Genomic DNA, 16,331 nt, shown 5'->3' on the forward strand with positions numbered 1-16,331 from the left:
ATTAGCTCTCATTGTGAAAGGATGCATTAGGATACAGAGCGTGACTTTCAAAACATGGACCGATATTTCACTTTTTTACTGCAAACAAAACCCGAGACATAGAGATGGATACTTAGAAAACTAAATCATATAATGGTAAATCAATAGTAGGTCAGACGTGTAACATAAACATCATTTAAATATAATTTAAGACTTGATAGTGAACAAAGATTATTCCATGATTGTCGATTATGATTAGAGATTTGTTCAGCGAGCGACTGTCGGGCAGTGCTGATCAGTAGTCAGTGTGTAGGGAAGTGAGCATCAGAGCAGAGCAGGAGTGTTCACGGACACAGGTTTGTGTGTTTGTCTCAAGTGCACAGCTGAAGTGTTTTTACATACACACATTTCCAGATTAAATAAACGCCACACTCGACCTTCTTAAGAGTTTCATAAGATGGCAACACAATGGCTTGACTTCTGAAAAATATGCTGTACTGAGAAGGTGCAAAAAAAAACGCTTATTCTGGCTAAAGCACAATATTTCCTTCTCCCTCAAATATGTAAAGCTTGCTATAGAAATGATAACTTTTATCTTTATTTAGAACTGCATCACTGTAACAGTTAAATACTGTATTTGGTTGAGGTCTGATAGAAATTGTTGTGTGTCTGTTGGCTCGTGTTGCCGGGGATCTCTTTATAACAAGTTGGCATGAAATATGAACAAGACAGAGACTGAACGCTTTTAAATCCATTTCCTGGTTGACACCATGCCACCGTGTGTGAGATTCATGTCTGGTAGATTCACAGTCACAATGTGCCGTTAATTTAGCCTCGTCCCCGGGTCCGCAGCGCACTCATAAATGAAGCCGGTCGGTTTCAGAGCTCTCGGTTATCTGCAGCGCTGACAGGCCCGGGAGAACGAGGAAATAAAGTGGAGTCAATTATTCAGTTTTTGTGGTAAAAAGGGTTTGACCTTCAACTGTGTGGCAACAACAAGAGATGAGGGCCCGATGATTGTTTCTGTTGAATCAGGCAACAACTGCTCGATCAAGCACACTTCATGTCTTTTGGAATTTACACTCAAAAGGGGAGACGGGATAATTATGGAAATATTAATGTTTCAAATGTTCAAAATCAGAGAGCACTCATTCATCATTGACACTAATCTGTTGGAATCAGTGCTTTGCAAGTGAGACATGATTGAAAGAATCAGGAGGACTAAGTTTCCAAGACAAAAAGGGTTAGTTAGACTCTAACCCCTAACCCTCAGCTATTTTAATGCCTTAGAGTATTACTTTTAAGATCTGCTAAATTATAATGAAAAATTATCTGTTGCTGAGAAAACTTGATTTTGACTTATATCTTGTTTCTTTGCCGGGGGCAGAACAATCCAAATCTTTCTCTTTTGGAAGATGTTAACTCTCCTCTTCTATTTGCATGTTTCACTGAAAAGTTGACCTGCTAAAATACACTGCACAGTTTGTATAAAAAGGCCTAATGGAGTCAGAAGAGTGGTTTGAGCGCTGCTGAAGAGATGCTTCACCTTCTCCAGAGGTGAGAATTTCAATGATGTTCAATAGATGAACCCGAACCTACGACCTCGTCAGGGAACGCAGAGCACTGCGTTTGGCAGATGGAAGGGGGAGGCGGTGAACTCAAGCGGTACACAATCCAAATGAAAGCTGTTACCATTACAACACAATGTAGCGTACAACCAGCAGCTTTGAATGTGACGTGGTGTAATGATCCCTTCACTGTGGCCTCACAGAGCGACACATTGAAGTAACGTGTTTTAACGGCAGAGCAAACCAGGTTCATCCTTTCATAGCCGTCATGTTAAAGCCGCCATATAGAGGGATGCACTCTGCGTGATTATGTTTCTGTTGTAGGGAAATATTTGAACAGGACTTGTTCACATGCAATGATAAGAATGATGGAGTCACTACAATCTAATATATTGCATGGAATTATTAATAATAATTAATCTGCATGAATAAACATGCATGTTTGAAGTAAGAGCCTCTGTAATCTGTGATATACACATGCACACAAGTCTGTCGGTTCAGGTTTAGAACAAGAATATCATCACTTGCAGCAAACATTTTATTCAATTTTTATAGATTTACATATAAATTAGATATAAATGTAAATAATTTCTTTTGGATTCAAATTGTTAAGCATAAGTGCAGACATGTAACACTTTAGCTTTGCATAAATCCGTATAGATTTCAAAGGACTCGAGCATTGGGACACATGCAAAGCCTTGGACAGTCTCCACCACACACTGACATTTTCAAAGAGTGTCTTTGACGCTGCCTGTTTGGATAACATCACCACGGAGGAGGTGGCTGTTCTTTCTGATTCTCGCTGACGTTGTTGAAGCAGAGGAAATGTCAGAGCAGGTACAAACACCACGTCTGATTCTATTTTTAAAAGTCGCTATGTGTACTTGCGTGGAGTAAATTTATGATAATCAGATTATGGCAAAGTGAGATTATTACACTTTTCTACTAAACACCTTCGTCGTGTTATCTTCATCATATCGCAGCTCAAATAGGGGAACTGCTTGAAATGAATTGGGAATGAAGTGAGCACAGATGCAAAGCGGTGCATGCAGTGAAACAGCTGCTGAAGCCGGGAAAGTTAATTGAATTAAATTACCATAAATTGAATCTATAACCAAACAAAACTGACAAATTCCCTCAGATGTATTTCTTGTTTCGTGGTATTAAGATGTTTGCAGTGGGCTACAATGACAAATCGAGTGCCCTTGAGTTATTGGGGAAACCGAGTTATTAGAAACCATGTAACCTTGTCATTTACATTCAGAGTAAATCAGATTATAAAATGCACATTAAAATATTATAAACAGACAGAGCTTGGTCACATGTGAGCTACAACTGTTCCAGTTAAGTGTGAGATACTGACCCACAGGATCCCTCTGGTTCTGCTGGAGGACCTTGCTGTTACTCCCGTCCATGTTCGCCATGTTGATGGTGTTGCCATCTGTCCAATAGATTTTCCTGTGTGTGGAGGTGTGAGGTGAATAGGTAATGATCCAGTCAGGCGCGAGAAATAACAAGGTGTATAACAATCAATACATGTTTCTTATTAATTGTCCCTAGTAACCCGATAGATTCGGTTCCACGTGTCAGCTTGGTAAAGACCTGTGAATATGTCTAGCTTGTAGAACATCGTCTCTTTACCACGAGGCTCTGATCTTACTTGTACGGCTGAGGTCCATCGTCGGGTCTCCTAAGACCATGCATCGAAAGTAAGGTACTGACACAGTGAACAGACGGCTCTAATCTACTTACCCCTTGGTGGGGTGCACTACAAGGCACCTTGGCTTATCAATGCCGTGGATGATGGAGGTCTTCAGGGAGCCATCAAAGCGAGCCACATTGATTTGTGACTCGTCATTTTCAGAGCTGAGCCAGTACAAGTTCCTTGAAAGCCAGTCTAAAGCCAGGCTGCGGCAGTTCACTATGTCTGTTGGGGGAAGAGAACATGGAGAGAGCTGTGTGCTTTTTCAAAAATATAATGCAAATGAGCCCATGTAAATTGGATTCATCGAACAAAAGCAAAATACGGAACAAATATGATATTCCACAAACAATGTGCACTCTAAATTGATGCAATCATCTCAAACAGACAAAACAGAAACATACAATAATTACAACCAACAACACCCACCTGCAGAGATAATGGTCTCTAGCTGGGTGCCGTTGATGAAGGCCCGTTTGATGGTTTGTGTTTTGATGTCGGCCCAGTATATCCTCTCCTCCTGGGCGTCGTAGTCCACCATGGTGACGTCATCAATGTCCGGCACCGTCAGCGCCGTCATGACATTCATGTAAGGATTGTCAATGTCCACACCGCGGATTTCAGAGCGCCGCACGTACAGGAGGAACCGCTTCAGTGCTGGTGAGGGGATTCAGAGAATACTCATTTGAGTTATCAGATCCAAGTGGGGGGTGGGACTGTTATACCCTCATGTAAATGGGATGTAAAACAAAACACCTTCCCCCCTTTTATTTACACAATCTATTTAGTTGTTCTACCCTGATAAAATAAGAACAATGCAAAATGAGAAAAGGTCGTACTCACCAAAGCAGGACTGTTTGTTGCTCGAGAGCTTCATGAGGTGTGGACAGGTGCAGGAAGCAGTGCGATTGTAATTGATGAGACATAGATGTGAACAGGGACCACGTCCATCATTCTCTTCACATGGGTTGGAGGCTGATGGGAGGAGAAGGGAGACAAAGAGAAAAGGGATGAGCCAGAACACACAGTGTCAGCAGGGAAGGTGGCAAGCACATAGATAGGCCGGGATGAATATTGGACATGAAATCAACAAACGGCCTCTGCAATCTAATAAAGTATAATTATTTATAATTATAGTTAACTTGTGTAGCACCTTTCAAAACTAAAGTCACAGCAGACAATTATAAACAGAGCTGCCGGAGTAATAACAAGAGAGACAGACGTCATCATAAAATCTTCCATCAGTATAACCAAGGACAATTAAGCTTGAGAAGAAATTTCACAGGAGATTTTGAGCTGGTGAGTCTGAGCACCTCAGGCAGCTCATTCAGGAGCCGAGGTGCCGAAACAGCCAAGGAACGATTCCCTAGAGTCATGAATCTAGTATTATCTGGTTTGTGAGTGAGAACCTCAGGCTGCACACATGCTGGTCGAGGAGGAGCAGAAATCAGAAAGTCTGCTATGAAGAGATTTAAAAAAGGAATTAAAAACAAGATTAAAATCAATAAAAATATTTGGTAGCCAGTGTAGAAACTCTATAAAAAAAAAAAAAAAAAAATCCTCCCATCATCTTCACTTCTTATCCACTGAGGGTTTCAGGAGGAGCTGGAGTTAATCCCAATGTTAGTGGGAGACAGGTTTAACCCTGGAGAGGTCACCAGTGAATCACCAGGCTGACATACAGCCATTCCCTCACCGATCACACCTACGGTCAATATGAAGTCTCCAAACCTCCTAACCTCAATGTGCATGTCGTTAGACTGGAGTACCTGGAGGATACACATGCAAAAGACCCCAGCAACAGTAAAGTAGTGCTAACCACTGTACCACCGTGCTGCCCTCACCGCACCTATGCAGCAGTCCAGTGTGTAAAACCTTAAGTAGTGATGGTTGAAATGTACAATCAAAACGTAGGAGGTAAAACCAGTAAGAGCAGATGGCTTTAAAGGGCAATCAACAATATTAAACAGAGTTCTGGGACTATGCTTGTGTATGGTCATTAAATCTGAAAAATATTTAGCCCTCAGTCTTAACAAGCTTATTATATGATGCCAGCATTCTCTTTATCTGCTGATAGTGCACTTAGAGGGCGGTGTTGTGCTCCGGCAGACAGCTCTCTCTCTCTTTCTCGCTCTCTCTCTCTCAATTTGTCTTTTTCAGGGGCAACATTTTCAAGAGTAAAGATACAAAGATAATTAAATTTGATTACTGGTGCAACAATATCAGAATTAGCTTCTCAGACAGTAAATTGGAGTAATGGTATAGATATATAAAAAAAAAAACGTGAGCAATTGGTATTGGCAGGCTGCAGAGGGTGAGACAGCTTGGATGAGGGTAGAAAAGGAGATATGCTCGCCTTTCCAACCAATAGAAGTATTGTCACAAAGAAGATCTAACATTACAAATCCAATACTTTTACATTCAAGGGATGTTTGGGGTAAAGTACATAAAATGTTTAAACTTACACATACTCTTCAAAGATACTCATCATTGTGGGATAATCCCGATGTCTGCAATGGTTTAAACACCATTAATGATCTATTTGAAGATGGAGTGTTTTTGTCATATGATAAGCTGTTGCAGAAATTTGATTTGGTGGGAAAAGATCATTTTTGGAAATTTTTGCAAATGAGGAGTCGCATTACCTCGAAGCCATACAATATTACCGATAATATGATGAGCGATTATATGAAACTTCCACTCAGAAAACGAAAAGCCTCACAATTTTATAAAATTGCTAATTCTTCTCTCGGCACTGACTCTGACCAGTTAAAGATGATTTGGCAGAGGGACCTTGGTGGAGAGATTAATAGTGATAGATGGGCAGTAATTGTGGCTGATTGTGGTAAATATGTGAGAGAGGCAAGGGGAAAACTTACACAGTATAAGGTATTACATAAATACTATTTCACACCATCCAGACTGTAGAGGATGAAACTATTGGGTGATGATCTGTGCTGGAAATGCAAGGAGGAAACTGGTACTTTCCTTCACTGTATGTGGGAATGCGTCTTGATTCGACCTTTCTGGACTCAGATTCTAAATATTTTAAGTAACTGGCTTGGAGCAGAGATTCCCCTAAGTCCAGAGCTCTGTTTACTGGGGGACAAGTCTCAATTACCCAATATAACCAAATTTAATTTTTCTGTAATTTCGGTGGGTACAACAACAGCTTGCCGAGTTATCTTAAGACATTGGAAGGCGCCAGAAATTCCACAGGTGAAAGAATGGTAATGTGCAATGACTGAAACTGCATCCTATGAATGTATGCTTAGTAGATTGAGTGATGACAGGGAGGAGGGGGTGAACCCTTGGGACAGATTTTGGAATTACATAAAAGGTAAATAATGATCCCCACTAGGACCCTGGTTTTATTGTTTTGCTGTGTTTTTCCCAAGTGGAATCCTGTAATACTGTATACCTCAGCAACATGTCTATATGATGGATGCTATATCATGTATGGTGGTGTGTGCAGGTATGCAATGAAGGTATGAGCGGATATCATTATGTACTCACTTTGTTTTGTAATAGCTGCCTATTTTTTAGACAAATATATGCAAAGTCTGTTATTAGAGTCAATTCTCAACCATATACTACTTGTTCCTGTATGTTTAATTTGCCATGTACCATGCCTGAGAAAAGTTCAATAAAAACTTAAGTTAAAAAAAAAAAACTAAAAAAAAAACGTGGTGGGCTGGTGTTGATATTGTTAACACTCAAAACATGTATGTACACCTAGTCAAGCAAGTGGCCATGATTATAAATTTTTTGTTTCAATCAAGATAAATCTGTGATACATGGGAATTCAGAGACGGCTGAGTTTAAACAATCCTCCACTTGAAACAGCAGACTGTAATGACCTTGTCAGAGTCAGCACTGATAAGAGGAAGTATCAGAGAACTCCGAGAGGAAGACTGAATCGGATCCACAGGGTGATAAACAATTAAACAGAGATAAGAGAGTACATTACATTATTTGAATGGTCCTGAACCATTATACGCTGCCTTTATAGCCCTGTGTCATTATGCCCATCAAAGAAAATGCAACTTCTGAAATAGAAAAAGAAAGCAAAGCTGAAAACAACCATCATCCTCTTAATGTTCTTTGTTATTGACAAAAAATTACAAAGCATGAAACCATGATAGTGCCGCAGAGAAATACAAAAATCAATTCAGTTTTTATATTCAATGTGAAACAAGCTCACAGGCTCCAAGTTGGAGAAATGACACAATGTCCTTTTTACTCCTTGTTTTAAAAGAAAAAAGTTGGGTTTTGAAAAAAAAATATTAGCAAAAAGGTATAGCTATATTTACTCTGTGTGACCCGTCAGAGGTTGAGGGTGACATTATGTCAACCAGCATGTTCCGGTAGGGCAGCAGCATAATAGGTTAAGACCTGTCACTTCCCAGCAGACATGCACAGCAAGCTGAATTTCACCAGCTCTTAACGTTTAAAGGCACATTACATTTGAAGGACCATATTCAGAAAAATAGGACGTCACCCACAGTTCAGCTATTTCCCATTATTCTGCAATCACATTTCATGCATCCAACTCCTCCATCTACCGCGGGTGATTCATGTCAAACAAGCTCATTCAAAGTTCATTTCCAGGGCTCCTTCAGTAGAACATTGAAGAGCGGCATTGTAACACAAATGTGGCTTATTTAAGTCCCAAAAAAAAAATGCAGCTCTGTGTTTCTGCGAGCGGGAAACAACACCCAGCTGACTCAGTGTAGGGACCAATCACAGCAGCGGTGTATTCACCTGATTCGTGCTCTTGAGAGATGACAACGAGCAACAACACAGACGAGGCTCTAACCTGTCGGATTCCTTTGCAGGAAATAATGGTACTCTTATTTTCAATCTCAAAAAGCATATTGTGAAAAGAGGCAGCGTCGTGATTAGCTGTTCAAAGACGTCATTATCTGTATCTGTTCAAAAAACTCAATTACAGGAATCTGCAAGTTACAGATCTATAAAAAACAGGTGCTGTTGCATAATGAAAAAATAGAAACTTGTAAGATAAAGACATGAGGAAAAAATAGAATTCGGTTGAAGGGAATAATGGTTTGATGCAGAGAATGAACCTGCAATTTACAGTGCAAATTTAAATAACTACTTTATAAGTGGAGAACAGAAAACACACAAACTTTTTCACAATGAGAGGATTTGACAATAATCCAGCTACAACACAAGGCTCTTCCTTTGTTACCTCCACCTCCTCTTCCTAGATGCGACAGTTTAATCCCTTTTCAATAAAGTAGAGACAAATGAGACGACTTTCAACAGGTTCCAAGTTTCATTTCATGGTGTGAAAGGAAATAAGTCTTTGTCTCACTACAGCTCGTCCTCGATTCAAGAGAGTGTGTATTAACACTGCATGTTTGTCTATTTGATTTTTTAGGGAGTATTTGCACAGGTCATCGAATGTTGACGAAAAAATATATTGTGAACTTGTTATTTTTTCCTGAGTTGCAGTGCATTCACCTCTCAGAATGTAAATAGTTTTTCAATGACTTGCTAATAAATACACATTCCTGCTTACAAACAGAATGGGCATCTTTATCTTGTGACCATCAAAAAGGGTATTAATCAACTCATTCAGTTCAAGGTACTTTAAATATATCAGTTGCTTTCCATTCATTCTGCTCTCTCACATAGCGTATCTAGATCCAGGTGCATCCATATCAGCGACGATACAATTGAATGCACAAGTTATTCCTGCCACTGAGAAACCTATAACTGCTTCGCTTATTTGTTTCTCTGCCTCTGTCACAAAGCTGTTGACACGATTACAGAGCAGTTTGTGTGCCTGCAGTAACTATATCTGCTAAATGGCATAAATATCATTGTGTATTTGCAAAGCTTTGCACATATTGAGCAAACAGCAATAATGAAGGTTACGATCCAACTCAATTATCCTCAACACCTTCTTCGTTAAAGTACTTGCCTTTGAATAAACGTAAAGTATACATACATGTTGTATCAGTGAACCAATTCTCCTCTCAATATATCAATATTTCTTTTACATAAAAAAATAAACAATGTGAACAAGGAAGGCAATCCATTGTAAATGTAGTGCAGTAGAAAGTGCAGATGTTTAGAATGTAGTGAGTTAAACAATTAAACAGTACCTAACGATAAATCCACTTGATACAAGTACAGATACATGACAAATACACTTAAGTACAGTAACATGTACTTTAGTACTTCTCACAACTGAATACCTTTGACTTCCTAATCAGCTGATTAAAACCCAACCCAGCTGTTGACAGGGGACATTATTTTCTTCACTGGTTGTTATTTGGGTGTTTATAATAGTAGGAAAGTAATGCATATACTAATAGTTACTTTATGACCCCCAGTCTATGATCAACTAATCAGTTGTTACATAATAACTGTAACTTTAGCAAAAGGCCAATCAACCTCCTGATTTGTGACAGCCTGTTCCACATTCTTCTGTTAAACTGCTGCCTTGCTTTTCAAATGACAAATCATTTAAAGGCTGCCGGGCTCCAGTGGACCTGCACCTGCTGAATAGCTCCTGAGACAAGCCGCATATGTGCTGCTCAGTTCACCCCCTCTCACCATCCCTCCAGCTGATCGGGGTCTAGCGGAGCATCACATCTTTAAGGCCGGGGTTTGTGGCTAGAGTGGATAATAGCCAGATCCCCCTCCCCCCCTCAAAACCCAGATGAGCTCTTCTAAATCGGATTAGGAACGCTTACCGTCTTCTTTGGAAAAAGCAGTCGCATTTGCCTCCACTTATCTATAGTGAACAGTCAGGAGGATGCAGATACAGGAAGGAAACATGCAAATGAACTTGTGACACACTGACGGAGCAGTGCATTAGCACCGGGGTAATGCCCATTGAGGGACGGGGAGACTTGGCAATGCAGAAAAGGGCAGTTGTCGAACAGAGTGCTCAGTCAGTCGGTGTCAGCCAAAGTGATCCATCCTCCAGTGTCTTATTTTGGCAGACCTGCTTTAATAATCAATCAAAAATCTATGTATACAGACTGTTAACGGGACTGAGAGAGATTTGAAAACAGTTTTCATTCATTTTAACCTCATACATGTTGATCTGCATATGAAATAAAAAGGGTCTGATGTATCTAGTTGTTTTATCAGACAGCATATGAGCTGTGGAACTTTTATGGTCAGAATCTTGGAATACTCAGCTTCCATCAAAATGTATTACTTATTCAGCTGTGACACTTCACTTCAGAAGCCTTCACTGAAGTATATTAAGAATATTAATGAAGGCGCAGACCTTTTTAATGTATTTCCTGGCATCACAATACTCCATTCATATTACTAATTGATCTGTCTATTGGATGTGCCACCATTATTCGTAGGCAGATTCATTCTGAAGCTCTGTTTATTCACGTCTGGGGGAAAAAAAGATGACGTTTTAGTATACAGTAGTATGGCAATAATTTGGATAATGAGAAAACATATTCAGAGGTATATTTAACTCAAGCAAAGCTAATTCTTTGCATGAAGACCTCTTTCATTCAGACACTCGCTCACTGATTGACGGGCCAAATGAAGGCAGAGGCAGAAGTTGAAATTAATTACATCGTGCTGTGTTTTACCTCCTGTCACTTCATGAGAATTAATTGTTTTAAAGGACAATTAATTATTGTCAACAACCCAGGGACTGGTGGGACTGAATCAAAATTTCATCTGAATTCTTACAAGATGATAGGATGTGATGAGTTTGAACCCTTTTTGTGAAATGAAATACCTACAATGAAATGATCACTGTTTTTGAACCTTTCTAATACCAGTTATTTTACTGGTTTTGTTATGAAGGATAATTAATTACAGTTTACAATATCGAGGTCAGTTGCTCTTGAACCAAATTTATAGATTCAGATGCATGATACAGATGATGCCATTCTGTTTTGTTTACAATAATTTTATCCTGTTGTGATATGTATACTAGTAATAACCTTATTTGTATAGCACTTATCTAAACAAGGTTACAAAGCCCTTCACATAAAAAAAACATGGGAAAATGAGGAGTGAATTATAAAAAAAGGTAATCAGTTCAGTTCTTCTTTAAGAGTCAAATCATAACATAAAAAGGTAAATATCTTACATTTATAGAGAAACCCAACAGTTCCCATCATGAGCAAGCACTTTGGAGATTGTGGAGACACATAGACTGCATTTACATCCAGATTGAACTGTCCCGTTTTTGTGTTAAGCATCTAAACAGCATTTCCTCTATTCCAGTGTCCTAGATAAGCCCTCTATCCCAGTTTTGAGAAACCTGATTTTACATGTTGGACCACTACCTAAATCATTTGGATACTGGTGCATGTGTATACCGTATCCCGGTTTCTGACGACCTGCGCTGGTGTAGCTTCCGCTAAGTGACGTAGCATAAACACACAAAATTGGGGCAACAACAGCATCTCAATTCTGGAGCAAACTCCGACACACAGCCTCTAGAAGGAAACCGCATTTATACGGAAATTTGCTCTCACTAAGCTCCACAATGTGAACCCACATCCTCCAGTCTTCATCCAGTGCATCCTGGTTGTGATGACAGCTGACAGCACCACACAGGTCAAAGTGGAGGACATGTTCAATACTTTCTGTTTCTGTTGTCAATCCACAACACAAAATGAGGCAGCTATAAGTTGCCTCATTTTCAATAGCCACCATACAGGAATCAAAATTGCTATTAGGATGTGCCATTGCAACCACGGTTAAAAATCATCTGCCTGCACAGGCAGACAAATATAAGTAACTGGGATACTTGGACACCATATCCCAGATAAAAATATGAATAATAATCCTCAATATAAGTATATTACTTTATGCTTTCAAACTATGTGGATATACTTTATACAACTAAATGCTAGGCCAATAAGTAACACATCCCTTTAGCAAATCCGACATATTAAAAAATGTATTTAATAAAACATTTTTCAAATTTTTCTATGAGCACAAGCAGAAAAGGCAGTAAATCTGTTCTCACCTTGTGGCTGCCTGCTGGGGTGGAAGATCTGCAAGTCAAAAGGTTGGGCACTTGTCTTCTGGATGACTGTCACATTTTTCCCAGTCCACTTATTGGCTCTCGCTAAAGTATTGGTCCTCCAGTCCGTCCAGTACACGTTGCCTCCGTACAGAGACACAGCAAAGGGATGGGACAGGTATTCGTGGCCCCTGAGGATCTCAATGACCCCGGTGCCGTCGTAGAGTGCAGAGAAGATCGCATCAGAGCTGTTCAAAAGACATGGAAATAAAGGGCCACATCAAAGTTTAAACTGCTCTTCAAATGCATTGAAAGGGATCAGCACAAGTAGGCGATCAAAGTTGAACCCACCAGTCCACTGATGGAACTGATAAATTGTTCAAGACCCTCTCAAAACCAAATATGGCCATTGTACTAAGATCTTTAAATATTCCATGGCATCCATTATTGAACACCTACTGGTTGTACATCGGTGAATCAAGAGGAATATCTACTGAATCCTCTGCAGTAGAATATGTCATACACACGAAACAAAAGGTGTGGAAGGTTCTGCACGCAGCAGGAGAACTCTAAACGGCATACCGTGCATCTGTCCAAACAATCCTCTTCTCCAGATGATCCAGAGTCAGTCCATTAGGCCAGGCGCCAATTTCCATGTCCTTAAACACAATGTGCCGACCTCCTCCACTCATTGATGCGGCCTCGATTCGGGGGAAAGTAGCGTCCCAGTCGGTCCAGAAGAGGATCCTTGGTGTAGAAACACAAAGAGGCAGCAGTTAGTATCAATCACTGTCTATTTGCTTTTACAAGGAATAGCAGCAATTAACTTAATGGGATTTTCTTTCAAATAAAGGGATGTCAGACATTTTAACAATATGAACCCTACACTGCAAACACACTAATGCTGTTCTGACAGTATGCATTAACAGACAGTGATGAGGATGCCTGTCCCAAGAACAGCCCCAGCGATCCAGTGCAACCCTCAGCATCTGTGACAGGCCTTGAAATGGCAGACCATCTGTTTTATTATTACTTTTCACAGCTCAATGAGGCCTGAAAATGAACAGTGTCCTACTCCAACCCAGCACATATCACTTCTGTCCTGACATGGTCCACAAAGTCAGCTATAGAATGCCAGAGAAAATGGGTGTTCAGGCTTAAATCAAGAACTGACGACAACGAAACAGCGTTGGGAAGAAATATCCCTGTCCAGATCAATAGCGGTATTCACTTGATAAGGCCTCCCTGATCAATGACCCACTCCTTTGAGTGGATTCAAGTAATTAGATTAAATTTATTGCCCTGGGATGGAAAAGCGTCTTTAGCCACCAAAAGCACCCATTAATCCTACTCTGCACAGCCATGAAACGTAGTCATCCTCCCCAAACAGAACGGGTAGTATTGTAAAGAGTGCATGAGCAGATTAGTCATATTTTAAGAGTGTTAAATTGATTTTAGAAATGTCTGGGTTTTGCTCTAATCTGAAATATACTGGCCACAGTATACAGCCACTGGCTAGATCCAAGATGCATTAATCCAAAGTAAGCACCCAGTATGAATTAGTAGCATCTCAGCAGAGGCAGAGAAAAAATATTCCAGTTTTGGTATAATTTGCATTTTTACACATCATCGGAAAAAAAACCGTGCCATCTAAAAAGGAAGAGCCAGAAATAACCCAAACTGTTTTTCCAGCAGTTACTCTGAGAATTTCATAACGTGTTTATAAATCTACCAGTGTGGAAAGACCTACATTGACATACATTTGCAATCTGAGTATTTTTTTTTAAACGGCAAAACACATGTGGATGTCATATAAGGTGCATTTTAGTAGATATCTTATTGGTAGATGACAACAGGCATAAAGAGAGTCTCGGGTTGGAGCTGAAGTCTCACAAACGGGGACAGGTCTCACTCATTATTAGTTGCTGATGCAAAAACACGTCAAACACAGCAGCAGAGCAGATGTCTTAACGTTGAACTGTCCCGAGAACATCCTGCGAGTAGGGTGAACTTTTCTTTGACACATGTATTTAAACCCCACATTAAAAGAGGAACAGGGCCGCGAGAGGCCTACCCGCCACGCCGCCACTACCACCACCAGCCTCGCATGAGGATGTTACGTGTCTGACACAGATTCCAGTGCAGTGGCTGCAGCTGAGTCACTCCAGTGGATCAGCACACTCATGAGGGACAAACAAGAACACCAGAGCTGCAACACGCACAGGCTGAGTTCTCACGTTCGATGGCAGCTGCAGGACATGTTTTTCTAACTTGTGACTGTCGCCTGCTGTTTCACTGGGAATGAATAGGAATAATGAAACAACTAAATATAGCCACTGAGAGCCTGTACTGTTCAAAGAGAAATATCTGACATTTTTAAAAGCAAAATCAAAGTGCATTGATTTTGCACAGTGTTAAGTCCCAGGCCTGCAATACACAAGACAATGACCACAAACCACTGCACTCCACCACCACTCCACTAATCATTATTAAATCATAAAAAAATCAAAGACATTGCATATGTTTCAAAGATTTTAGTGCAGAGTCGCCTGGTGAGCTAATGTTAGCAGGAACATTACAAAAAAAAAAAAATCACAGCCTCCTGCCAATATCTCCACCTTGTTTACCAAAAGTGCCTGAACCAGCCAGCAGAGTCACAGCACAGTGACACAGGAAATGCTCCTTCACCAGCTCCTCCACCTGACAGCACTGGCAAACACTGACAGTTGTGTTTGATGGGGCGCCAGGCCAAGACAGAACTGCATGCCTGCTGGGAAGTGAACCTGGGTCTCTCTTCAGTGGTGGGTGTGCGCTTTTTTCCATATCCCCCACTCAGATGCCCCTACATTTTTAAAAATACGTTCAGTATCTCTCTCTCCTCGCAGAGCTCATCTCTTTGAGTCACAGCAGCTGCTGCTAGGCAACGGTTCTTAACTGCTAGTACATAGTATTGAAGTGATATTTAGTATTCAAACAAAAAGGATTGTCCACCTCTGGCTGCTTCAAAATCCAGCACCAGTGGTTTTGGTGTTTGTTTGGTTTTAGTGGATCAATAGACGCTCTTTGTTCGGGAGCTTGATCGGGTCATTAACTACTCACTCGCCCGTGGATCAACCCTGAGCTCTCACTGTCTCTACGTCCAGGGAGCGATGTGCATCAACACATCAGCCCTGCACCCACAGCTCAGGGTTGAAATCCAAGTTAAGACAAACCTACCAAACCGTTCGTCAACCCTCAGCGGGAGGTTTCCTATCTCTAAATCCAATCTGAACCTGACCAGACTGCTCCCCATAATGTCACATAGACCTGTGCACAACATAGCCACTCACTTTGAAAGATTCATTTCATTCATTTATTTTTAGCTAGAACTTGAATCGTGCTTGTTCTGAGGTTATCTGCCGTTTTGCAAAATGAGCCGTCCTTCAAATGCCCCCAGCACAGGCTCCCACTTGGTGTTGATGAAATGCAAAGAGAAATAAGAAAAGACAACTGATTTTGCAGTAATGATCTGTCCACATACAACAAGTGACAGTCCAACCCCCCGTAATTAGGTGTAAATAGATTAAACTGCACCAGCAAATGTGTTTTGTTACAAACATTAGAACTCTCTGGTTTACTCTCAAAGGCTAAATGTTTTTTTTTTCCTTTTTTCTGAGTGAATGAAGCGCTACATTTATTAACAGCAGCAGAATCACCAGGATGTAAGTGGGGTGGCAGGCAGGCAGGCAGACTGTCATGAGGCTTGATGAGATTACATTGGTTCAGATAGTTCAAATATGCATTTATTTTAGTTCCTAATTTCTGCTTCATCTTCTCCTCATGTGATTTGCCCCTCTGCCTCTCCAAAGATAGTTCATTTATACCCCTGCAGATACTTTATTAATAAGAATACTGTACATTTTCTACATCTTGCATATCATTTAACGCAGGGGAATGTAAGGAACAGTGAACTGATCCACACGCGATACAATCATGTAAACATTAGAATCAACCTACAGTTTTGTGTTTATTGCTCTTTAGCACCTTCCTGACACTGAGCTGAGGTGGTTTAAGTATAAACTTAATCCGAAAGAGAATGGGCAACAACATG

General features: G+C 40.5%; 1 protein-coding gene across 1 annotated transcript in view; it reads right to left on the reverse strand.

Moving 5' to 3' along the window:
• lrp1bb (low density lipoprotein receptor-related protein 1Bb) overlaps positions 1–16,331 on the reverse strand; it is a 174,583-nt gene that overhangs the window by 77,535 nt on the left and 80,717 nt on the right. Inside the window, exons 25-30 of the mRNA XM_053439172.1 lie at positions 12,824–12,988; positions 12,245–12,489; positions 4,093–4,224; positions 3,679–3,906; positions 3,300–3,474; positions 2,911–3,005 (exon numbers count right to left, since the gene is read on the reverse strand). Of these exons, the coding sequence (XP_053295147.1) occupies positions 2,911–3,005; positions 3,300–3,474; positions 3,679–3,906; positions 4,093–4,224; positions 12,245–12,489; positions 12,824–12,988 (1,040 nt within the window). The remainder of the gene's footprint in view (positions 1–2,910; positions 3,006–3,299; positions 3,475–3,678; positions 3,907–4,092; positions 4,225–12,244; positions 12,490–12,823; positions 12,989–16,331) is intronic.

This window comes from Pleuronectes platessa, chromosome 14, assembly GCF_947347685.1.
Source record: "Pleuronectes platessa chromosome 14, fPlePla1.1, whole genome shotgun sequence".
Classification (NCBI taxonomy): domain Eukaryota; kingdom Metazoa; phylum Chordata; class Actinopteri; order Pleuronectiformes; family Pleuronectidae; genus Pleuronectes; species Pleuronectes platessa.